The 24,703-nt window shown below is 43.4% G+C and overlaps 1 protein-coding gene across 1 annotated transcript in view; it reads right to left on the bottom strand.

The window, feature by feature from the left end:
• Positions 1-24,703, bottom strand: part of LOC311229399 (uncharacterized protein) — a gene marked incomplete at its 3' end in the record, with an annotated part of 160,086 nt that overhangs the window by 2,705 nt on the left and 132,678 nt on the right. The window contains exons 15-16 of the mRNA XM_084315483.1: positions 9,145-9,234; positions 8,989-9,043 (exon numbers count right to left, since the gene is read on the bottom strand). Coding sequence (XP_084171609.1) covers positions 8,989-9,043; positions 9,145-9,234 — 145 coding nt within the window. The remainder of the gene's footprint in view (positions 1-8,988; positions 9,044-9,144; positions 9,235-24,703) is intronic.

The raw sequence follows: 24,703 nt of genomic DNA, 5'->3' as shown, positions 1-24,703 counted from the left end.
GTCGCGGGCCGCCGTGGGGGTGGGGGGGGGGGGGGGGGGGGGTCGACAGATGATGTAAAAAATAATAATAATAAATAAAGGATTTCCAAAAAATATATATATTTTTTTTATTATTATTATTTTTTATGCAGTCATGTCATCACAAACACTGGCATTTAAAGGGTACAAATAAAACAATTCCTGCACCAGAATGCAGGAAATTAAGTCTTTGTAACACAATTTCCTGGTGGGGGACCCCCCGCTTAAAAAGTGGCCTGACTGGGGCTATATTTCGCACTATATTTCCTGGCCTGAATGAACGTTTGCATGTTTCAACCATACATTTCCATTTTATTAAAAAAATTATTTATAATAATAATAATTTACTGATTTTAAAACCAAGAGCTCAGCACTTGGCAGTTGTGGTCCATAGACATTGGCCTGTACAACGAGAAAGACATGAGGCTTGATGGATGCAGCTAAATGACTAAATGTAAATGTAAATGCTGGAAGTACAACTCTCTGGTTTGAGGCTGTTGCTAGCTTTTGGAGACAGAGCAGTGTCATTCTCTTCCAGTTGGGAGTAAGAGACCCCATGCCCAAGCTTGTTCAGTGTTTGGATGAGCTCAGTGTTACCTGTCAATGTTTTACTGCATAAGGAAGTAGAAGGTGCTTTGTGTTGACCACATGTCACAGCATATATTATGTCCTGACTAAATGACCAGAGCATTGACTCTGTGTTTGAGTTTTGGTGTGAGGATTTCCAGTGAGCAGTCCAACAAGAAGCCGTTCTACTTGTTCTGGTATGGACATATGAGCATATCTATCTTTCACCTCAGATGGTTGGAATGGCCAATGGAGTCATCCCCTGTCTAATGATTTATCTGATATATGATGAAGTTTGATCTATGATCTTGTTGCGATTGGTTGACTTGGCCCTCCAAAGCTTGAGCTCCCTCTGTAGAGTTTGATTTTCCAAGACAATGTCCCTTAAGGACACTTTGAGGAACCATCAACAATTTTCCGTTGTCATCTGGAAATATATCTACTGAATTGCCCAGCTCAGATTCAAGTTTCCTACAAATGTGCTTCCTTGTAGAATCTTGCCTGAGTGTAACTCCACCAGATAGCATGAAATATTCCAGTTTTGTGACCAAAGAAGTGACTTAAGTTGTACAATCATCTTGTTAAGATATGATACGATAAGATATTCCTTTATTGATCTCCTTGGGGAAATGCAGGCATCATAGCAGCAAGGGGGAGGGGAGGTAAAGGTAGTAAAAAGCAGTGTAAACAATATAACATATCAATATGCTTAACATAACATAATTAACTCTGGACATATGCATAATGGTCAACAAGGTGTGAGGTGAGGGTATGTATGCTATGCCCTCTGTTATATTAACCCTACAATAATAGTTACAATATATAATCTAATCCAATAATCTTAATCTAATATATAGTCTGAAAAAAATGCTAAATATATGCAATATATAATCTAATAATCCAATAATCTAAATCTAATCTAATATATAATCCAAGAATGCTAAAAGCTAAATATATAATCTGATGAAGTATACAGTATTCACATAAGGTGCGGTATGCATAAGGTAGTATATTGTCCTTTTAGGTTCCTAGTAGTTGGATGTCTGGCAGCAGTCCCTGCCCACTGTTGTGGAACCTGATGGCCGCTGGTATGAAGGACTGGCCGAGGCGGTTAGTTGAGTGTCGGGGGGGGGTATGAGTCTGTGACTGAACGTGCTTCTCATCTTGTCTAGCTCGTCGTAGAGGGGGTGGGAGGGATTCTCCAGGATAGCAGCCAGCTTCCTTCTCATCCCCTTCTCTGCTACCACCTCCTGTTGGGTATGATATCAGTTCTGATATAATTGAAAAGGTCTTTATAGGCTTCCCTTTCATTCCTTTTATACAGTTCATCACCATCTGTTTCTTCATCATTCTCTTTGTACTCAGGTGCCTTTTTCTTCATTCTGGTGTAATCCTTATAGCATGAATGATGATAGTGGCCCTCTGCAGCTACTATGTCTCTGCTTGTTGCTGCTAGAATCGTTTCATCTCCCTTTTGGGTTGCACATTCTCGTTGTGTTTGGTCAGCTCTGAGTTGTACAGCTTGTGTACGCTTTTCACGCATCTGGGAGCCCTTTAGAACCTTCTTCATCTTATCACAAAAAATGCTGATTTTATCATACACTCTTGCTTCTGATGAAGATCTCCTCCTTGGCCTTTTGATGTCTCACCAGCTTCATCAGTAATGCTTTATTTGAAGTCTCTCTTCATGGTGAATAGGCTTCGGCATTTTCGGTGATAGTAGATTCAATTTCTTGGGACTTCTTTTTCTCCAAGTTCTTTCGCAACATCTAAAATAGGGGCATACTTTCTCACTTTGGCTGCTTCAAGTAATGTTTCCCAGGATGCATAGTCTTGAGGACTAACTAAATGGTCATCATCTTCTTTTGATATGTCCTGGTGTATGATACACTGTTTCTATAATCTCTGTGTGTATGGCTCTCCATTCTGATGCAAATTGATTCAGCTACTCCAGAACCAAATCTACTCTACTCGTCTCTCTCACCACAGTACCTGAAACAAAAACAAAAAAAATGATAATCACTAACATTGCTGATGAAAAAATCACCTGCTGCAAAGGTGATATTAATCTATGGCTACATCCACACTGTTTTCATTTTAAAATGCACAACCTTTGCTACGTTTACACCTAGTATCCACTTTCATGATATTTTGACATGTATAAGTAATATAACATCTCATGTTTACTTTAAATGCAGTTTAAACACAGATTATGTACTTTGACATCTTAATCTGCACAGTAACATGTTAACATCTTAACCTGCACAGTAACATGTTAACACATCTTACAGTAACAGTTAAAACATGATTAATTGATTAAAATGTTCCTTACGCTTTCTCCTAGCATCACAATCGTCCATGCTTGCTGAAAGAGGGGTGTGTCTCTAATGCAGTCCACTTTAGATGATGTGGAACAGTGGTTGGCTTCATATGGGTGGGAGTCAGATGACAATAATTATAGATCTAGACAGCCTTGAAAAGTCATGTCCATGGATTGAATGGGATATCTTTATAAATTGTATCATAAATGTTGTATTTTTTGTGTATTTTCATCACATCCAGAGTTATATTTGTAGTCAAGGAGTAGGACACATTCAGTTGCATCATTATCCATGGGATCTTGCTTATAATGGTGATATTGCCTTTTAAATGTAGAATATGTACCTGGCGAGGGTACAAATATTATGTTTTCCTTCATTGTATCTCCATTTACTCTGGAATGGTAATAGATGTGGGTTTACTTACACTGGATTCACATGGCCTAGCTTGTTACCTATCAAAGGAGACAAGAAACATGCATATAGGCCTTATGGTTCAGGAGCTATCATGATTTCTAGCAGTAGGGGTGTATACCTTCCCAAAAATCACTATTAAAGTTAGTCCCACAAGATGGTACCCGTGGACCAAATTTGGGGCCCTGGCTCACAGCCTACTTCTATAATAATAATAATAATGCATTTTATTTATAAGGTGCCTTTCAGGACACTCAAGGTCGCCGTACAACAATTAAAAATCAAATCAAATCAAATTTATTTGTAAGGTCCGACAACACACGTTAATGTCCCCATGGGCCGTACACGTCTTCTTTAAACAAGTCAAGAAGAAACATCACAATAAGTCAAGAACAAAACAAGAACACCATAAGGTCCAAACATTTTTAAATAAATGCAAAATAAATAAATGCAACACTCCCAGACATACCCCACGCGAAGGTAAGGAAAAACTCACTAAAACCTAGCAATAGGAGGGGGTTAGAGAGTTGCCATGTTTGTAGTGGGCGGAGATGGAGCAATAAATACAAAAAACAGTTCATTAACACATTGGACGCCAGAGGGCGCTACGGTCATTGGGCCGTTGTCTGCCATCGCTTTGTTCAATGGAGATAATGCCGTGTTTGCGAGTGCTTAAACTATATGAAATATTATAGCTATGGATCTAATAACGTTGTCGATTGTCAGTGAGTTTCTTCTGGTCAACATGCAAAAAACAGATAAGAATATGAGTATAGTTTGGGTGATTCTGAGTAATCCCAGGAAAAGACGCGAAAATAGCCCTTTAGTGAAATCCAGTTATCACTTTGTCATTTTTCGCCTGATTATCGAATCTTCCTGAAATCAACGCTAGATTATCGTTATATGAGCGGGGCGCCCCTGCGTGCTGGGATGTGACCAACGGTACACAGCACACACACATTCCACACAGACAGCTTTGATCACAGGAGAAAAAAATATCAGATCAACGCAAGATTGGATATATAGTGTCCTTACCTTGTCTCTGATGTAATGCAAAAAAGAGTATCCAATTATCTGATCGCCATTCCAAGTACTGGTCGCGGGAGTCCGTCCCACATTATCCGGCATTGCATATGAAGGAGGTTCCTAGTTGATGCATCGTTGTAAGCGCTTGGCTTGCCAGAGTTTTTTTTTGTTTGTTTGTTCTTTTTAATATATAGCATTTTCAGCTTTTTCTGGCCACGCAGGACCTTTTGGCCATGCAGGACCGACAGAGGAGAGAGGGTGAAACGGGAGGGGAAGACATGCAGCATATGGCTACCAGGTCTGGGAAACGAACCCGGGGCGACCGCTTCGCAACCCCCACACGGCTCAGCTCGGCCCAGAAAACAAACTACATGGTTTCAAATGGAGTGCAATAGCGGCCACAAGGTGTTAGTCAAGTCAAGTCAATTTTATTTATATAGCACATTTCTAAGCAGCGGCAGCTGGCACCAAAGTGCTTCACAGGCAGGTTGATAAAAGACAAAAATATTACGATGCAGGATATAAAATTTAAAACACAGTAAAACAATGAATGTAATAAAAACAGGTAGGACACAGTAAAGCAAAGAAGAAAAAAGGGGCCAGGGGTCTAGTGGTGATTAAGTGGGGGGGGGGAGGCCAGGGTCACAAGTAGGTTTTTAAAAGTTATTTAAAAACCTGCAAGGTCTGGGCGGCCCGTATATTGAGGGTATCTGCCTCCCCTAGTCTTGAGCCTAGTTCTAGGCACCACCAATAGCAGCTGCTCGGCTGATCTAAGGGATCTGTGGGGGGTGTGGTGGTGCAGGAGTTCGGATAGATAGGGAGGAGCCGTGCCATTGAGTGATTTAAAAACATTTAGGGCCCGTTTAAAATCTATCCTAAAACGAACAGGCAGCCAGTGGAGCGAGGCCAGAACTGGGCTGATGTGCTCATGTTTTTTTGTTTTGGTGAGGAGGCGCGCGGCTGCATTCTGCACCAGCTGTAGGCGGCGGAGCAGGTATCGTAATCAGACTAGAGGTTTCTGATTGTATAATCTACTCTGCGTTGTGTTTCTATAGCTCTAAGTCTGTTACTGTTGTTGCACGGCGGAGGAAAGAAATCCATGAGAGTGTAATTATTTCTCAAGTGGTGGTTTATTAAAATCCACAGAGTATACAAAAATTATCTGTTTCAATCAAATGGAATGTGCAATAATATTAATGTACCAAAAGCACTATGCCGCTTGCCATTAATATTAGTCTAAGAAAGTAGTTTAAAGAATAATAATCTTCAATGGAGCTTCGGTGGTGGAGCCTTGTTGATCTCTTTGTTGCCAGGAGACAAAGAATGGGATTCTCGTGCAGCAGTCCTCCGTCCAGCTTGTGCATAGAATGTTTCCAGAAGCTTTTTTTTGTCTCTCTTGGTGCAGTCGTTTTTAAAGCTTAAATCCCGCCCCTGAGAGAACAACGACTTGATTCGTCAGGGGGCGGAGCTCTACGTCCTGATTGGCTAAGGCGCATAGCGGCCATTTTAGAAGTCACACAAGCACCAAATATGGAGTATTATTTGAATCTAGAGGTAGTCCTGGCTATTTTTAAGCACAAACGTACTGTTCTGTTTTAATGTTTTTAAAGTATCCAGCATTTCATTTTAGTGACTAATAGATTAAAGATTAGTTATGACAAGACTTAAACAATGATTTTAAGTCTTTTCCAGAAGTCTGTGGCTTTTCTAAAGCCCCAATTTAGCCCTATTGGTTGGTTTTAACAAAAACAAAGGAATCTATTTTTCTATATTTCAAGTAACAGGTTATTTTACTATTCTCCAAGTATTTTAAGTCTACTTGCAACAGTTTCTTTAATCCAAACTAGGTTTTGTTATCTAACTTCTCCTTTAATGAGTCTAAAAATGGCCTACGTTGTTTTAAACTGACTAAAATTAAAAGGTCTGTATTTTACTGATATTTTGAGGTACAGTATTTAATGTCTATTTATATTAAAACTACGTTTTAAACCAAAGCTATTTTCATCTGTTCTAGCAAGACAGGAGGAGCCTCTTGGTTACAGGCGTTTCCTCTGTGTCTTGCAGGAACACATGACACGCTTTGAAGTGATGTAGCAAATGGTTGATTACTTCATCCCCCCAAGCTCGGGGTAACTTCTAAGACCTTTCTATACAAAACAGTTGGCTGACAACCTATTCAGCCCTTGGCTGGGGGCTGCAAAAGTCTATTGTTTGAATGTTTACAGAGAGGGGGGAAAGGAGTCATCTTAAGACTGTATTTAAATTTATGGTGTTACATTTCCCCCACCTGTGGTAACCAGAGGAACAAGAGACATACAGTATTCGCTTCCATTCCATGACCAGCTTTCCAGTCCATTGGTCAATACTATTATTAGTTGTGCTTATTTTAGAAGTCCAATTGGTACTTATCCTTAGCTTTGTCAATTATAGTTACTTCTTAGAACACATGTATCTTAACTAACTGTTTGGGGGAAAAGCAGAACTTTATCCATAACAGAGTAAATCTATTGAATCACAGCAGAATTGGGCCAGAATTATATTGAACTATATCAGAATGTTTTCTGGATTTAATGGTTTTCTCCTATCACCAAACTTACGCACAGCCGTCGCTAAAGATTTCTGGGAGTTAAAGCATGGTTATGAGTCAGAATATACCACACAGGGATTTGTCAATGCCTGTGTAGAGGGCATTGCAATAGTCGAGGCGAGTGGTGACAACGGCATGTATCACCGTCTCTAGGTTGTTTTGAGAGAGGTATGCCTTTGTCTTCGCCAGGAGTCTGAGGTGGTAAAAACTGTTTTTGACTACGGCGCTGACCTGTTTATCAAATTTAAAATTAATTGCTGTCAAAGATAACCCCGAGGTTCCTGACAGAGGTGGAGAGGTTTGGACCCAAGGGACCAAGTGCGTCGATGAGGGGGGCCGGGGGGGGCACTATTAAAAACAATGACCTCTGTTTTCCCTTCGTTCAGTGTCAGGGAGTTTTCAGACATCCAGCACTTGATTAGGCGGCGGTATTGACCATCTGCGATCTCAGACACACTCAGAACAGCCTGCACAGGCTGCCCCGATGAATTAAGAATGGAAATAGCGAATAAAAGAAAAACGGATCCAATAACGAGTATACTCGTTGTCTGGCGCTCAACGATTGGACGGCAATAACAAGTTAACTAGTTTTTGGCGCAGAATGGGTTAACACTTTGAGTGCCAACGACGAGATTTCTCGTTTGTTCATGCCGACCGTTCAGTGCCAACGACGAGAGATCTCATTAAAAAAAAGAAAAAAAAAGTATTCGATTTTCCTATACCACATTTTTGAACCACTAGAGATGCAATTTCGATCCAATCCACTAGGTGGCAGTCTCTCCCTATGTTTGTAACACATGTGTAACACAGCTGGCCTTACCTGCAGTATTGAACATGATAATAGATCTCTGCTAGGATTGGTCGATAGTAAAGGTCAAGGCCTGCCCACCTGGTATTTAAATGGATCACAGTCAGTGACCTCTGAGAGTGTTGGTTGGTTTTTGCAAGTTATACAGTTATTGAGAGATAGAGAGAGATTAGTGAGAGAGATTAGCGTTTGATTTGATTTGACCGTTGAGCATTGATAAGTAAGAGAGAAGATAGTATTTCATTAGTAGTAGTGGTCATATTTGTTTTATTTGTAATATTTGTATTTATAGGTAATATTAGTCGCAGTACTTTAGAGTACAGTAATTTTAGAAAGTACTTAGTCGTGTTAAATAGTAGCACCTAGTCAGCAGTAGTTTTTTTCCAATAGTCGTTTTTTATAGTCTTCAATGAGAGTAGGGTTATCTTCACCATGAAGAGACAACGCAAGAGCAAGTCTGGAGCGAGGGATAAGTACCACCAGACCAAGCTTCCTTTCGTCGCTCCCGCGACTCCCAGCACCGAAACGGGACCCGCTGCTCAACCTGTAGCAGGCCCCAGCGCTGGGCCTAGTGCGCCTGCTGCGAGTGCGCCTGATGTGAGCGCGCCTGCCAGAAGCCCGAGGAAGGGAGCTGTGAAAGCAACTTACTTCCAGAACATACTTCTGGCAGCTAATGCCCCCAGCTCATCGGACGAATCCGACGACGGTCCGACCGAGGATGAGTGGCTTCTGACTCCAGGTAAAGATGAATATCATTTCAATTCAATAAATCATAAATGTTTGTACGTGCGTGCGTTCAAGCTAGTATGTGTTGTGAACGCTCCGCATTACAGCGATGTATGATGCGTTTCAAGTTACTTTATAGATTGTATATTGTATACCGTCTCTCGTTATTTGCTATTTCCTATATTATATATTGCATACTGTCAAATAATGAGGTTTGTCTCGTTATTTGCTCGTCTGGTGGAAATGTTTGTAGATTGTGTGCGTTCAAGCTATCCTGTGAACGCGCCGCATGCGTTTCAAGCTACTTTATAGATTGTATATTGTATACCGTCTCGTTATTTGCTATTTTCTATATTATATATTGCATACTGTCCGTTACATTCAATCCTAAAATATGGCTTGTGTGCTGCTGGACCCAGATGGAGTGGAGCTGGTGGAACCACCCGATCAGGCTTCACCATCTGGTCAACTAAACCCCACTCGGACTCTTCCGAGGCGCAAGGCCTAGAAGTCAATCCACCCACCAACAAATCATCCCACATAAGCTCCACACCAACAGGCCTCTCCACCGATACAGACCTGTCAAACAGAGACAATAAATCGGAATCAACATGAGAGCTAAGCTCACTGCGCTCAGGACGGAAAACAGGAAAACAAAAAGAAACGCGTCTCCCTGGCACCACCACGAGTCCGCCTCGCCCATTCCTGGCATCACCAGTTCAGGAGACCGTAAAGCAGGATGGACCGCCACAGGCACGTCATCCTCACTGCTGGAACACGGTAAACCATCATCCACAGAAACAGTCACGACAGTCTCACCACTCAAAATGGTGGCACAAAAATGTGCACTGTCATGAGCAACAATGGTGTCCGAAAAATGAGCACTGCCATGATCCAAAATGTGCACGTCATCCTCACTGCTGGACAGTGATGCCACAGATTACTTGTAAAAGTAATCTGATTACTGATTACTCCTTTAAAAAGTAATCTTAGTTACTTTACTGATTACTTGATTATCAGAGTAACTTAGTTACTTTGAAAGTAACTAGGTTACGAAGTCGTCGTCCCTGCTGCTGCCACAACATAAGAATGACAAAAAAAGTAAAATGTACTCAGTTTGAGTAAAATTTACTAATAGGGCAGGTAGGCCTATCTATAGATCTATAGATTTCACAAAAGATAAATAGTCAATAACACCACATGTAGGCTGATATGTAGCCTACCTTTGAGGCCTGCCCTATTCAGATATGGTTCTAATGTTCCTAGTGAAACAGGGGAGAGGGGTGAGTAAACCAGTGATTATATCTCAGTAACAGAATCTTCTCAAACCTCTTGTCAGAAAGTCTGTTCCTTCTAGGCGTGAGCACCAACCCTCCCAGACTAAAAAGCCGTTCCACAGGAGCACTTGATGCGTTGGAGTGTTATACTTCAAGAAAATGTTCTTTATGTTTGAAGGTCTATCCAGTATCTGAAGCTCATGCTCTTAAAAAACAGTCTATTAAACGGTACTGCTCCTCCTATGCTATTATTATTATTATTATTATTATTATTATTATTATTATTATTATTATTATTATTATTATTATTATTATTATTATTATTATTATTATTATTATTATTATTATTATTATTATTTATTATTGTGTGCTACTGACAACCTACATACTGCAGTATGGTGTTCCATGTTCATGAATAGTGCAATGCAAAAGATGTTTAACTCAAAGGTGGAACATACCTGCACTATGGCATCTGGAAGGCCTGCAGTCGTGTCCTGCAGGGTGTCCTTCAGAGTGCATCAGCACTTCAAGTGTGGGTAGTAAAGTTTAAATCCAGTAAAGAAATCCAGCTTTTGCTGTTTGGCTGGTGCACCTCCGAGTCCTGTAGAAGTCGATGCTTCGGCTTTGGTTTTTTTTCTATCCGTTTTGGCGTTTGGTCGTGCTGTGCTGTATATTCCAGATGCGGTAGACAGTATTTTGTTTCCTCCGCATACATAGTGAATGTTTTTTTCACCCGGCTTAGCTGACACAAACGTTAAGTAGTAGACTAGTGATTGAACTTCCAGTGCAAGAAAGCGTTACCAGCGTGAGCGTCTCCCTGCTAGCTCGCTATGTTTAGGTCAGCCTGATAATAACAATAATAGCCACCGCCCACCAGCATGGTACAACGCGTGAGGTTGCGTGCTGTGACGTCACTCCCCAATACAAGGAAAACAGCTCCAAACGTATTTTTGACTGTCGAAAACGAAAGAAAATACTGCATTCCGCCTGCATTATGATGAGATAGTAACGAAATAGTAACGCACAGCCACTTGGACAAGTAACTGCAATCAGATTACTGGCTTGTAAAGATTAACGCGTTAGATTACTATTTTCGGGGAAAAGTAATCAGATTACAGTAACGCGTTACTTAGTAACGCGTTAGTGGCATCACTGCTGCTGGAACACAGTAAACCATCATCCACAGAAACAGTCACGACAGTCTCACCACTCAAAATGTGCACCGTCATGAGCAACAATGTTGGCACACACAGTAACATCGTCAGGAATCAAAATGGTGTCGCAAAAAACAACACTGTCGAGATCCAAAATGGGGTCACACGAAGTAACCCCGTCATGCACCAAAATGGTGGCACAAAAATCAGCATTGTCCTGAACCAAAATGGTGTCACAAAGAATAACATGGTCAGGATCCAAAATGGTGGCACACACATCAACATCATCACGATCAAAACGGCTGCCACTCATTAGACTAGGCCGTGGAGGTTCCTGCTGTACAGGACACGGGTAACTAGGTTGCTTTTTGTTTACAAATGTATTTACTTTAATTATCCCCCCTATCTAAAGCAGTTCTTAACACCATATAGTTCAACTTATAATTTAAGACACACGGATCTTCCTTTCTTTAGTATACCTCGAACCATCAAAGCTATCGGTCGACTTGCCTTTAAATATAAAGCACCAGCTGATTGGAACAAACTGCCTAGTTCACTCAGATCTCTTACTTCTTACCGGTTATTCAAGATATCTTTGTTCACTCATCTACAGACTACTTGCACCTGTTATTGATTGTCGTTTTCAGATCAAATTATAATTTTGTTTGTGTTTTATAAGGGAACATATATATATATATTGGTGATCCTCTTGGGATGAATCAGTGTGGATTGTGGGAGTGAGCTTGGGAGAGCGTCTGTCAGAGTATAAGTGCATTTGTTGTCTTGTTTTTTGTTTTGTTATGTATTGTATTGTATTGTATGTTTTGTATCCTATGTTAAGGACCCCCTCGAAAACGAGATAGCATATCTCAAGGGGTTTATCCTTCAAATAAATTTCAAATTGACTAGCATACCTAGCATACCCAGTGCCTGGCAGATTCAAGTTCAAGTTCTTTAATAGTTGTCATACAGAAGTACAGAATACTTTCATACAAAATGCTTCTTACTGTTACGCTCCAGAGACTGTGCTAGACAAGATAGTATCAAATAACATAATAACATAATATAGCATGAATTTAGAAGAAGAAAATGAGGTCACAGTGTTCGGTATAGACATATGTACAATGTTCTGAGTTACCATATAATATACAATACACAATACTATGCAGTGTACTAATGTACAGTACTATCTAGTGCAAAGCAGAAATGGGATGAGGTACAATTTTAGGTACAATTTACAGTAAGGTGTACGAGTTGTAGTGCAATCCTTCATCCATAAATATAAAGTGTGGGGAGTGGGTGCTACAGTGTGTTTGTTTAAAGTGGGTGTGTGCTATAAGTGTGTGGAGTGGGTGCTACAGTGTGTTTGTTTAAAGTGAGTGTGTGCGTGTGGATGTGTGTGCTATGTGCGTTTGGTGGTTGTTGTTGTGTAGTGTTCATTCATTGTTCGTTTAGCAGCCTGATGGCCTGGGGATAGAAGCTTCTTCTGAGTCTTTCTGTGCTCGCCTTGAGACTCCTGTATCGCTTGCCTGACCGCAGCAGTTCAAAGAGGCAGTTGTTCGGGTGACTGGAGTCTTTAATGATTCTCTTAGCCTTGCCCTTGCAACGCTTGTAGTAAATGTTCTGGAGGGTGGGGAGCCCCCCTCCAATTGTGCGTTCGGCTGAACGTGTCACTCTTTGTAGTCTGCTTTGGTCTTGTGCAGTGCTATTCTCAAACCAGGAGGTGATGTTGCCGGTCAAGATGCTCTCTATTGTACATGAGTAGAAGTTCTTAAGGATCTTCTGGCTGACTTGGAACTTCCTTAGGCGCCTGAGGAAGTAGAGGCGTTGTCGTGCCTTCTTCACAACACTGTTAATGTGTGTGGTCCATGTCAAGTCCTCGGATATGTAGGCTCCGAGGTACTTAAAGCTGTTGACTCTCTCAACCGGTGCCCCGTCGATGCTGAGGGGGCTGTAGTCCTTGACCCCCGACCTCCTGAAGTCCACAATCATCTCCTTTGTTTTGCTGACGTTCAGGGAGAGGCTGTTTTCCTGGCACCATCCCGCCAGGACCTTGACCTCTTCCAGGTAGGCCCTCTCGTCGTTGGCAGAGATCAGGCCCACCACCACTGTGTCGTCAGCAAATTTGACGATTGTATTGCTACTCCGCTGAGCCACACAGTCGTGTGTGTACAGGGAGTAGAGGAGGGGACTCAGAACACAGCCCTGGGGGGCCCCTATGTTGAGGGTGATGGATGAGGAGGTGCAGTTGCCTGCTCTCACCACCTGGGGTCTGCCAGTCAGGAAGTCCATTGTCAGTGCAGTCACGTGAAAAGAAATATCAGAATTACTAACTGACATACAGGGACCATCACTGCTGACAAGTGACACCTCATGAACGTTAGAGCTACTGTAGGAAGGCTGGCAGCCTAATTCTGGCCTTGTAGCCTCTTTAACCAGAATGGTGCCACCTGAAATATCAGAAACACCAACAGAAATGGTGCCACATGAAGTAGCAACATTCCTCATAGCATCCTTCCCACTCTCATTCTCCTCATTCTCCTCCTCCAATTCGTCTGTGGCCTCAGCCACCGTACAGGCTGGGAAGCCCTCGAGATACTGCTTCGCCAGACCATCTCCTGCCACTTATCTGGCACGCATGTCACCTCCGGTTTCACTAGTACTCTCCCTCCAGCCAAGTCATTGCCCAAGAGCAACGTTACCCCCTCCATAGGGAGTTTGCCAGCCGCCACTCCGATCACCACCGGTCCTGACACTAGGGCACAATCAAGAAAGACATTATGTAGTGGCACATTCATCGTGTGCATTCCAAAAGCCTCAATAACAACCCGGGCATCCAACTCGGGAGTATGTATGTAAGTATGTATTATAAGCTTGATAACAGGACGAGTAGGCCTCTGATATGACGGATGTCTTTTTGTATTCTTCCTCCTACTTATATAACCTGTATAACTATATACATGTTAATGGAATATACACTAAAGAATGGAAAGAAAAAAACCTTTTGATAATAATGGGTGTTTGAGGAATGTGTGCTTCCCTCCACGACCTTGAAGATTCCACTCCGAGGACCCGCGAGAAGGGAATGTGCACGGTTAACCCTTTGCAGTCCTGAGGCAGAGGGAGAACCTCTGTATGATGTTTTACACATGTATGATGTGTAAAACATATCAACCAATGCATAAATATATGTGTATGGTATATGTCTGTATTGTACATGTATATATATATATATATATAGGCGTACAGGCTATTCCAATTGAAGGCCGGGACCCGTGCAGAGGCAGATGGAATCCTAGGGGCTTTCCACAGCCATAAGAAATCTATTACTTTCTCAGTTACAGTAACGGCTGGAAAAGGGAGGAGGGGTAATTTTTATGTGTTATGTGTTGATTGGCTGGTAGAATGACATCACTATGACATCACTGTATTTAGACCAATAGTAAGAGGTCTTGATATGATGGAACAGACACGGTTTAGCGTTGTATGGAACCGAGTCTGTCAATTTTGACAGACTCAGTTCCATACAACGCTAAACCGTGTCCCTATGACAAAACTCTGTTTTTTTAGATGCTATACTATGCGAGAGAGAGAGATGTTTTGTTTTATACTTATTTTTATTGGATGGGACATTTCTAATGCAGTCTCTTTGTAACTTACTTTTTCTAATTAAAACAACTTTGTTAAAATACTTATTGAATTCGTGGACTGCTTTCTATCACAATGTGTCACGCTGCTGGCCTCGCCCTGCTCTCATCTGAGGTAAAACGGTATAGCTATATTCTGGAAGCCGTGCAGATTAAATCAATTGCTGGTTACTGCTTTTAGCTAAAGTTATATAAAGGATATAATATATATATATATATATCACTGTTTGTTGTTTGCGAGCACCGGTAACAACTGTGTTCGACGGGCTCCATTGGATTTGTGGGAAACAGAATCTAGCCACTGCAGGGCCTGACGATCGGGCCACGGATTGATGGACCTGTCGAACTGATAAGAGGTTATGGGGCTTGAAAATGATGATTATTTAATGTTATCGCGCTAATAATACACTATTAGCAGTAGTAATACTTATTAAAAGAGTAGTAATATCATCAGGCTTACAAATGATTAGCATTACAGGCTTTTCCTAAAATGATGATAATAATGATGATAATGATAATGATAATAATATTATTATTATTATTATAGGCAAAGAGTTCTCCCAGACATACATTCGGTTTATTACAAACAAAGAAGAGGTTAACAACTCTTCTACGCTTATATTTCATATCAACTGGATATAACTAACTAGTGACTATGAAGTAAGCGTGATTAGGAATAGTAATTGACCCGAGAACTTAGCAAGTTTAGCACCTCGCTGGGGGATATCGGGCGGCCACAGGGGTCTATCTCGAGTAGGTGATTTGAGATAGATAAGAGACACCCGTAGGCATTCAACATGGCGTCCCTGAGTTCGGGCTGAGATCGGTATGAGATACAGCCAAATAAAATAAACTAGAATATTGATAACGGAGAACCCTGAAATGAACAGATTACAAAAGTGAGTTTAAACCTTACTTGAATGTGCTCTTATCGGCACCTGGGGGGTTGTGGCCTTCCGCTTTGGAATGCGCCAGACAAAGGATATTGATCTGTATGGCCCTCAGAGGAAAGCAATGGCAAATTAAAAGGCATCTGCATTTTTTGGGCATTGCTGGTGGAGCGGTTAAGGCCGCAAAGTTGGATTAAAGAAAAAGAAAACCCCCTCTCTAATGTCTGGATACGGCTTAAAGAGACATCAGCGCAGCCATACAGGCTGGCTTTGTCGGCTAACGAGCCAGTGCTAACTGGAAGCTAACTGGCCCGAGTCTACAGGAGGCTACCAAGCCAGAGCTAACAGCCGGCTAACGAGCCAGAGCTAACTGGAAGTGGACTGGCACTAGCCAAACAGGAGCTAACAGCCGGCTAACGAGCCAGAGCTAACAGAAGCTAACAGCCGGCTACCAAGCCAGAGCTAACAGCCGGCTAACGAGCCAGAGCTAACTGGAAGTGAACTGACTCTAGCCAACTGGGAGCTAAATGGCTCTAGCTAACAGGAGCTAATTGGAGGCTCCCTAGCCAGAGCTAATTCAATGCTAACTAGCCCGAGCTAACAGCAGGCTAAATAGCCGGAGCTAACAGCAGACGCTAGCTCATGAGAAGCTGGCACATGAGACGCTAGCTCAGGAGAAGCTAGCACAAGAGATGCTAGCTCAAGAGAAGCTAGCACAAGAGAAGCTAGCACAAGAGATGCTAGCACAGAAGACGCTAGCACAGCAGATGCTAGTGCAACAGACGCTAGCTCAGGAGAAGCTGGCGCAACCGACGCTAGCTCAGGAGAAGCTAGCACAGGAGGAGCTGGCGCAGCAGATGCTAGCTCAAGAGAAGCTAGCACAGGAGATGCTAGCTCAGGAGGAGCTGGCACAGCAGAAGCTAGCACAAGAGATGCTAGCACAGCGGATGCTAGCACAGCAGATGCTAGTGCAACAGACGCTAGCTCAGGAGAAGCTAGCAAAAGAAAACCTAGCACAAGAGATGCTAGCACAGAGGATGCTAGCACAGCAGATGCTAGTGCAACCGACGCTAGCTCAGGAGGAGCTGGTGCAGCAGATGCTAGCTCAAGAGAAGCTAGCACAGGAGATGCTAGCTCAGGAGGAGCTGGCGCAGCAGAAGCTAGCACAAGAGATGCTAGCACAGAGGATGCTAGCACAGCAGATGCTAGTGCAACAGACGCTAGCTTAGGAGAAGCTAGCACAAGAAAAGCTAGCACAAGAGATGCTAGCACAGAGGATGCTAGCACAGCAGATGCTAGTGCAACCGACGCTAGCTCAGGAGGAGCTGGCGCAGCAGATGCTAGCTCAAGAGAAGCTAGCACAGGAGATGCTAGCTCAGGAGGAGCTGGCGCAGCAGAAGCTAGCACAAGAGATGCTAGCACAGAGGATGCTAGCACAGCAGATGCTAGTGCAACCGACGCTAGCTCAGGAGGAGCTGGCGCAGCAGATGCTAGCTCAAGAGAAGCTAGCACAGAAGATGCTAGCTCAGGAGGAGCTGGTGCAGCAGATGCTAGCTCAAGAGAAGCTAGCACAGGAGATGCTAGCTCAGGAGGAGCTGGCGCAGCAGAAGCTAGCACAAGAGATGCTAGCACAGAGGATGCTAGCACAGCAGATGCTAGTGCAACCGACGCTAGCTCAGGAGGAGCTGGCGCAGCAGATGCTAGCTCAAGAGAAGCTAGCACAGGAGATGCTAGCTCAGGAGGAGCTGGCGCAGCAGAAGCTAACACAAGAGATGATAGCACAGAGGATGCTAGCACAGCAGATGCTAGTGCAACAGACGCTAGCTCAGGAGAAGTTAGCACAAGAAAAGCTAGCACAAGAGATGCTAGCACAGAGGATGCTAGCACAGCAGATGCTAGTGCAACCGACGCTAGCTCAGGAGGAGCTGGCGCAGCAGATGCTAGCTCAAGAGAAGCTAGCACAGAGGATGCTAGCACAGCAGATGCTAGTGCAACAGACGCTAGCTCAGGAGGAGCTGGCGCAACCGACGCTAGCTCAGGAGAAGCTAGCACAAGAGAAGCTAGCACAAGAGATGCTAGCACAGCAGATGCTAGTGCAACAGACGCTAGCTCAGGAGAAGCTAGCACAAGAGAAGCTTAAACGACACCACATGGTACATACAGGAGAGAAAGCTTACTGCTGTGGCCAGTGTGAGAAGAGCTTCAAGAAAAGGAGAGAACTTAAGTCACCACATGGTACACACAGGAGAGAGACAGGAGAGTCCTGTGACCAGTGTGGAAAGACCTTCACGGCGAAGTCAGATCTTAAACAACACCACATGGTACACACAGGAGAGAGACCTTACTGCTGTGACCAGTGTGGCATGAGCTTCAAAAATAAGGCAAAACTTGGACGACACCACAGGGTGCACACAGAAGAGAAACCGTATTGCTGTGCCCAGTGTGGGAAGACCTTCAAGGTAAAGGAATCTCTTGAAAGTCACCACATGGTACACACAGGAGAGAAACCTTACTGCTGTGACCAGTGTGGGAAGAGCTTCAAGACGAGGACAGAGCTTAAAAGACACCACGTGGTACACACAGGAGAGAAACCTTACCGCTGTGACCAGTGTGGGAATAGCTTCAAGAGAAAGGCATACCTTAAACAACACCACATGGTACACACAGAAGAGAGACCGTACTGCTGTGACCCGTGTGGGAAGAGCTTCAAGAGACAGTCAGAATTTAAACGACACCACATGATACACACAGGAGAGAAACCTTACTACTGTGACCAGTGTTACATGAGCTTCAAGAGAAAGTCAGAACTTAAAAAACACAGATGGCGGAAACAGCCATGCAAGGTGCCAACCTGCTTAACGGGAGCAGTCAGGGGTTATGTGTCTCGCTCAAGAACACTTCGACACACTACCTGGGACGAGCTGGAATCGACACGGGATGATCCCATTCTCTTTGGCCCAGAGGAGGAGGATGGCGACATTCAGACCGGGGATCAGAACCCGAGGCCACAGATGACACCTTCAGGTGAAACTGAGTCTGAGCCTGAACATGATGGGGAGCTAAGTACCTCTGAAACTGAACACAGTTCTGATTACTCAACATCTTCACCAAAATATCAGCCAAGTCCATGGCGGTGGTCTCGCTGATCCCGGATAGCTACCAAGCAAACACGGTGCGCAGAGCTCAAATGGAAGCATGGCCACCACACTATCGTAATGGCTGGGGAAACCTGTTCGAGGAACCCGAGCCCACTATGGTCGGAGACCTCACCCAGGTCAGGAAGATGCTGGCGCAACAGACGCTAGCTCAGGAGCAGCTAGCACAAGGGAAGCTAGCTCAAGAGAAGCTAGCACAAGAGACGCTAGCTCAGAAGAAGCTGGTGCAGCAGATGCTAGCGCAACTCGAAGGACTGAAGATCCCCGACAGGGCCTCAAAGGCCCAAATGATGGAAATAGAACTAAGGACCCCCGGTCCAGATCCAGGGGAAAACATGGGGGAGAAACTAACCCCAGAGCAGCAAGTAGAGATGAGGGCAAAAAGGGAGGAGTTCAAAGCTCGGAAGGAAAAACATCAATAGTATCCTTACCTTCTGGGGCCCTGACACATGACACTCGAGCAAGTGCAAACTGCACTTGACATTCAGCTCATCTGTCGAGAGGAATAATATATAGTGTTATTGTCATTTAGGAAGAAACATGACATAGAATACTACATTCATTTTGTATACATTTTAAGTATACTATGTAAAGATGTCTGTCTTTTCTCTAAACCAGAGTAAAGAGGACGAAATCAAATTTGTAATCTATTTCATTCAAGGCAAAGGGGATTTCCTGACAGCAACCATCTGGTAGGTTACACCCCTACCAACCATATCAGCTGCATGAGATGTACACTCACCAGCGCCTATGGATAAAAATTGAGACTCTGCAAACTCTCATCAAGCTTAGCACCTTGACGCGGGGGGACAGAGCGAGCATCAGGGTCTCTATATCCGACGGGCCTATCAGATTTGTGGGGACTTGGAAGCTTCAGCATACAGGACGCTGTGGTGCTTAGGCGGCCAAGTCACTGGTTTATAGGTCTGTCAAAACGGATCGGAGGTTCTGGGGCTTAGAACATCCGTGAGTTGGGCTTTATACTAATTGAATAGGTATTAACAGCCAAGAGAATATGAACTTAAATGACTGCTGTCAGGTGCCTCTGGAGTAAAATTTATTACAGATTTTAGTCAAAACCTAAGTAGAAAGCTCTACTCACGACTAGCAACCTAAAAAAAGGCTTAAAGTCATACTCGAGTAGAAAGCTCTACTCGGGAATATCACACTTCAGTAGAAAGCTCTATTTTTGTGATTGAAGTAACGTTTACTCGCGACTAAAAGGTAACGTAATGTTTACCTAAAGTCAAAACCTAAGTAGAAAGCTCTACTAGCGACTAGCAACCTAAAAAAGGCATAAAGTCACACTCGAGTAGAAAGCTCTACGCGGGAATATCACACTTCAGTAGAAAGCTCTACTTTGTGATTATCACCCTACGGAAGGATCCGTCTCTCACACTTCAGTAGAAAGCTCTACTTTGTGATTAGCACCCTACAGAAGGATCAGTCTCTCACACTTCAGTAGAAAGCTCTACTTTGTGATTATCACCCTACGGAAGGATCAGTCTCTCACACTTCAGTAGAAAGCTCTACTTTGTGATTATCACCCTACGGAAGGATCTGTCTCTCACACTTCAGTAGAAAGCTCTACTTTGTGATTAGCACCCTATGGAAGGATCCGTCTCTCACACTTCAGTAGAAAGCTCTACTTTGTGATTATCACCCTACGGAAGGATCAGTCTCTCACTTCAGTAGAAAGCTCTACTTTGTGATTAGCACCCTACGGAAGGATCCGTCTCTCACACTTCAGTAGAAAGCTCTACTTTGTGATTAGCACCCTACAGAAGGATCAGTCTCTCACACTTCAGTAGAAAGCTCTACTTTGTGATTATCACCCTACGGAAGGATCAGTCTCTCACACTTCAGTAGAAAGCTCTACTTTGTGATTAGCACCCTACGGAAGGATCCGTCTCTCACACTTCAGTAGAAAGCTCTACTTTGTGATTATCACCCTACGGAAGGATCAGTCTCTCACACTTCAGTAGAAAGCTCTACTCGTGACCAGCAGAACACGGTGTGCAGAGCTCAAATGGAAGCATGGCCACCACACTACCGTAATGGGAAGAGACCTCACTGTTGTAGTGCTTACGTCAGAACACAAGGAGACCGACAGTACAGTTCGGACCTGAAGGATCAGAACCTGCCCTATCTCAGGCCAGGAGCATTCTTAGACGGGGGGGCTGTCCCCCGGAGTCGGTGGACGACGCAGCAAGTAGCGAACAGGAGCATACTGATGCAGATCAGGACTCAGAAATGGAGGAAGACCGGGATAGGTCAAGCTCCAGAGCATCCTCAAGGTCCTCATCTAGGTCAAGATCTAGGGAGGGAGTTCAGTACCCAAGGGACAAACCTCCTAGACCTCGGAACAAGAGAGCTAAACCGGCCAAACTGAGACCCATCAGCAAGGGGCCTTCTCTGAAAGGCACCACCTTTCAGTCACTCTCAGGCTCGACCTGGAGGTCAGGATTGGAGGACGTCTCCGACGAAGGTGAAGGAGAATTGGCAGGCGATGACACAGGGGATATTATGCCCGCATATCCTGTGACATGGAGACAGAGAGAAATCGGCCTGGACCCAAGTTAAAAGGTGACGAGAGCCCAGAATGGGCCTGGAAGATAGAAAAGAGATGAGTCCTCTGTGGACTGTATCTGTGATGTCCTGCGTGGCCTACGGACAGGGTCACACGACCAGGCCAACCACGCTTCAATAAAGGACTGCTGCTACAATTCTCGGGGACCCGTGGGGTCGCCCGAAAAGTGACAATTCGACCTACCTCAAACTACGGGAGAGATCCAAGAGGTCAGAGGGGGTGACCATAAGAACTATGACATTGTGTTCTTCAGACGACAACAACCGGGTGCATTGGCCGGGAACAACAAGCAACGACATGGCCCCTATCCTGTCGGGCCGTCCAGCCAGGCAACAACAGATGCAAGTCTTCCCGCCGGATACCAAGCAACGACGTGGCCCCTCTCCTGTCGGGCCGTCCAGCCAGGGTACCAGGGAACCAAGATGACAGAGGGGGTGTTGAGTCACAGCCATCGTGACCCCGCAATTGCCATCTCGTCCCCCCGTACAGACGCTATTAGGACAGTGGAAAGTGACCGACCAGGATGACAGAGGCGGTGTTGAAGTGCCACGAAAGTGACCCTTTTTGTATTTTGACATCCTGTTCTCTCTCTCTGTCTTGTGTCCCTTGTATGATGTAATATATTAAGCATTATAAAGGATTAAATATAAGTATGTATTATAAGCTTGATAACAGGACGAGTAGGCCTCTGATATGACGGATGTCTTTTTGTATTCTTCCTCCTACTTATATAACCTGTATAACTATATACACTATAAATATACTACAGTTAATGGAATATACACTAAAGAATGGAAAGAAAAAAACCTTTTGATAATAATGGGTGTTTGAGGAATGTGTGCTTCCCTCCACGACCTTGAAGATTCCACTCCGAGGACCCGCGAGAAGGGAATGTGCACGGTTAACCCTTTACAGTCCTGAGGCAGAGGGAGAACCTCTGTATAATGTTTTACACATGTATGATGTGTAACAACATATCAACCAATGCATAAATATATGTGTATGGTATATGTCTGTATTGTACATGTATATATATATATATCTGTATATATCTGTATATATATATATATATATATATATATATATATATATAGGCGTACAGGCTATTCCAATTGAAGGCCGGGACCCGTGCAGAGGCAGATGGAATCCTAGGGGCTTTCCACAGCCATAAGAAATCTATTACTTTCTCAGTTACAGTAACGGCTGGAAAAGGGAGGAGGGGTCATTTTTATGTGTTATGTGTTGATTGGCTGGTAGAATGACATCACTATGACATCACTGTATTTAGACCAATAGTAAGAGGTCTTGATATGATGCAGAACCTGTATATAAAGCTCAGCTCGCTTGCTCCGAGTTAGATTTAGATTTTTTAGACTTCTGACACCATTCTTATAGCAACAGACACGGTTTAGCGTTGTATGGAACAGAGTCTGTAAATTTTTCAGAGTGGAGTCCCTATGACAAAACTCTGTTTTTTTAGATGCATGTTTTAGAGATGTTTTGTTTTATACTTATTTTTACTGGATGAGACATTTCCAATGCAGTCTCTTTGTAACTTACTTTTTCTAATTAAAACAACTTTGTTAAAATACTTATTGAATTCGTGGACTGCTTTCTATCACAATGTGTCACGACGCTGGCCTCGCCCTGCTCTCATCTGAGGTAAAACGGTATAGCTATATTCTGGAAGCCGTGCAGATTAAATCAATTGCTGGTTACTGCTTTTAGCTAAAGTTATATAAAGGATATAATATATATATATATATCACTGTTTGTTGTTTGCGAGCGCCGGTAACAACTGTGTTCGACGGGCTCCATTGGATTTGTGGGAAACAGAGTCTAGCCAGTGCAGGGCCTGACGATCGGGCTACGGATTGATGGACCTGTCGAACTGATAAGAGGTTATGGGGCTTGCAAATGATGATTATTTAATGTTATCACGCTAATAATACACTATTAGCAGTAGTAATACTTATTAAAAGAGTAGTAATATCATCAGGCTTACAAATGATTAGCATTACAGGCTTTTCCTAAAATGATGATAATAATGATGATAATGATAATTGTTACAAAGGGTCAGATTAAACCGAATATATATATTTATTACTTGAGATATATTGTATAGTATTTGTATATCGTCTGATATCCCTTGTATATTCTTTGTACATATACACGGAATATCCCTTTACCTAGTACAGGCCAGACCATAATATTCGTTCTCCTATTGGACAGCGATCCCCTAGGCGCCACGGCCATACCCCCAATGTCTAGTTCAAAGTCACCGCTAAGACATGCCTGAACATGCCCGGTTCTGCGCAGTAATATGAGACAGAAATAAGGCTGGTACTAGATTATTCACCTTACGTATAAATACGGTGCAGGTGGATACAGCAGTAATGTTAACGTAATAAGTTGAAGCCTCACACCACGATACAACGTGCTGTGAAGTGGGCCCGTTTTGCCCCGAAATAGAGCCTTGAGACCGCGTGCGAATTGATAGCTGAAGTGTCAGAGTTTAACGCTGTATCGTCGAGTTCGACCTATTCTATTATTAAGTAATAGTCTATTATGTATAGTGTATCGTGCGGCTACCGTTCTACAGTGACCAGCATTACCAACGTTTCATCGTACCGAGCTAGTGTGCTTATCCAGGCTGGGCGGCCTAACCTTGTGCCGTCGTCCGAGGAGCCCTAGACGAGAACCGTGTGGATATGTACACTGGATAACCTACACAGACGACTACAGAGCCCTTTTCGGCTGGATTATAATGCTTTGGTCCTGTGGATGTTGGAGCAGAGAATCATCTACCCCCACTACCGTGTGGGATTTACCCTGTGAGGAGCACCGTCGAGCCCGCCTCTAGGACTCTGAGGCTGGCTAGCTTTCCCCCATGCGGCACTGCACACCGGAGAATAGCTGTTGCTTTGTCTATGGATCAAGGCATTATTGCACTGTCTCCTGTACCTGGAGTCTCCTTATTCCTCGTTGATCCAGACTTTTGCTACCGACAAATCCTCCCCCCTGCTGGCTTACAACCGGAGGGAACCCCCTTAGTATCTCCAGCTGACCTACTAGTGTACCATATATAATTCTTATGCTACAGGTGGTATTGATGATCCCCTTCGTAATATGCTCATGGACTTACGCTCTTGACCTATTCATGCACATTCTTCGCCTTACAAGCGCAACTCTCAATCTGAATAAATGTAAGATAATCTTGGTGCTCTTCTAATAAATATTATTATAAACAGTACTTTCTTGTTGAGCCGTGTTATTGTGGGGGTGTTCATCTCATATACATGTACTGTATGGCCAGTAGTAATGTACATAACTCAGTAGTGGTTTAATGATACCATACTTATTCAATACAGTCAGGGAATTGTACCCCTCAGTTACAATAATGATAATATTATAATTATTATTATAGGCAAAGAGTTCTCCCAGACATACATTCGGTTTATTACAAACAAAGAAGAGGTTAACAACTCTTCTACGCTTATATTTCATATCAACTGGATATAACTAT

Source organism: Notolepis coatsorum (assembly GCF_963971535.1).
Source record: "Notolepis coatsorum genome assembly, chromosome: 6".
NCBI lineage: Eukaryota > Metazoa > Chordata > Actinopteri > Aulopiformes > Paralepididae > Notolepis > Notolepis coatsorum.
This window is presented reverse-complemented; position numbering and strand designations above follow the sequence as displayed.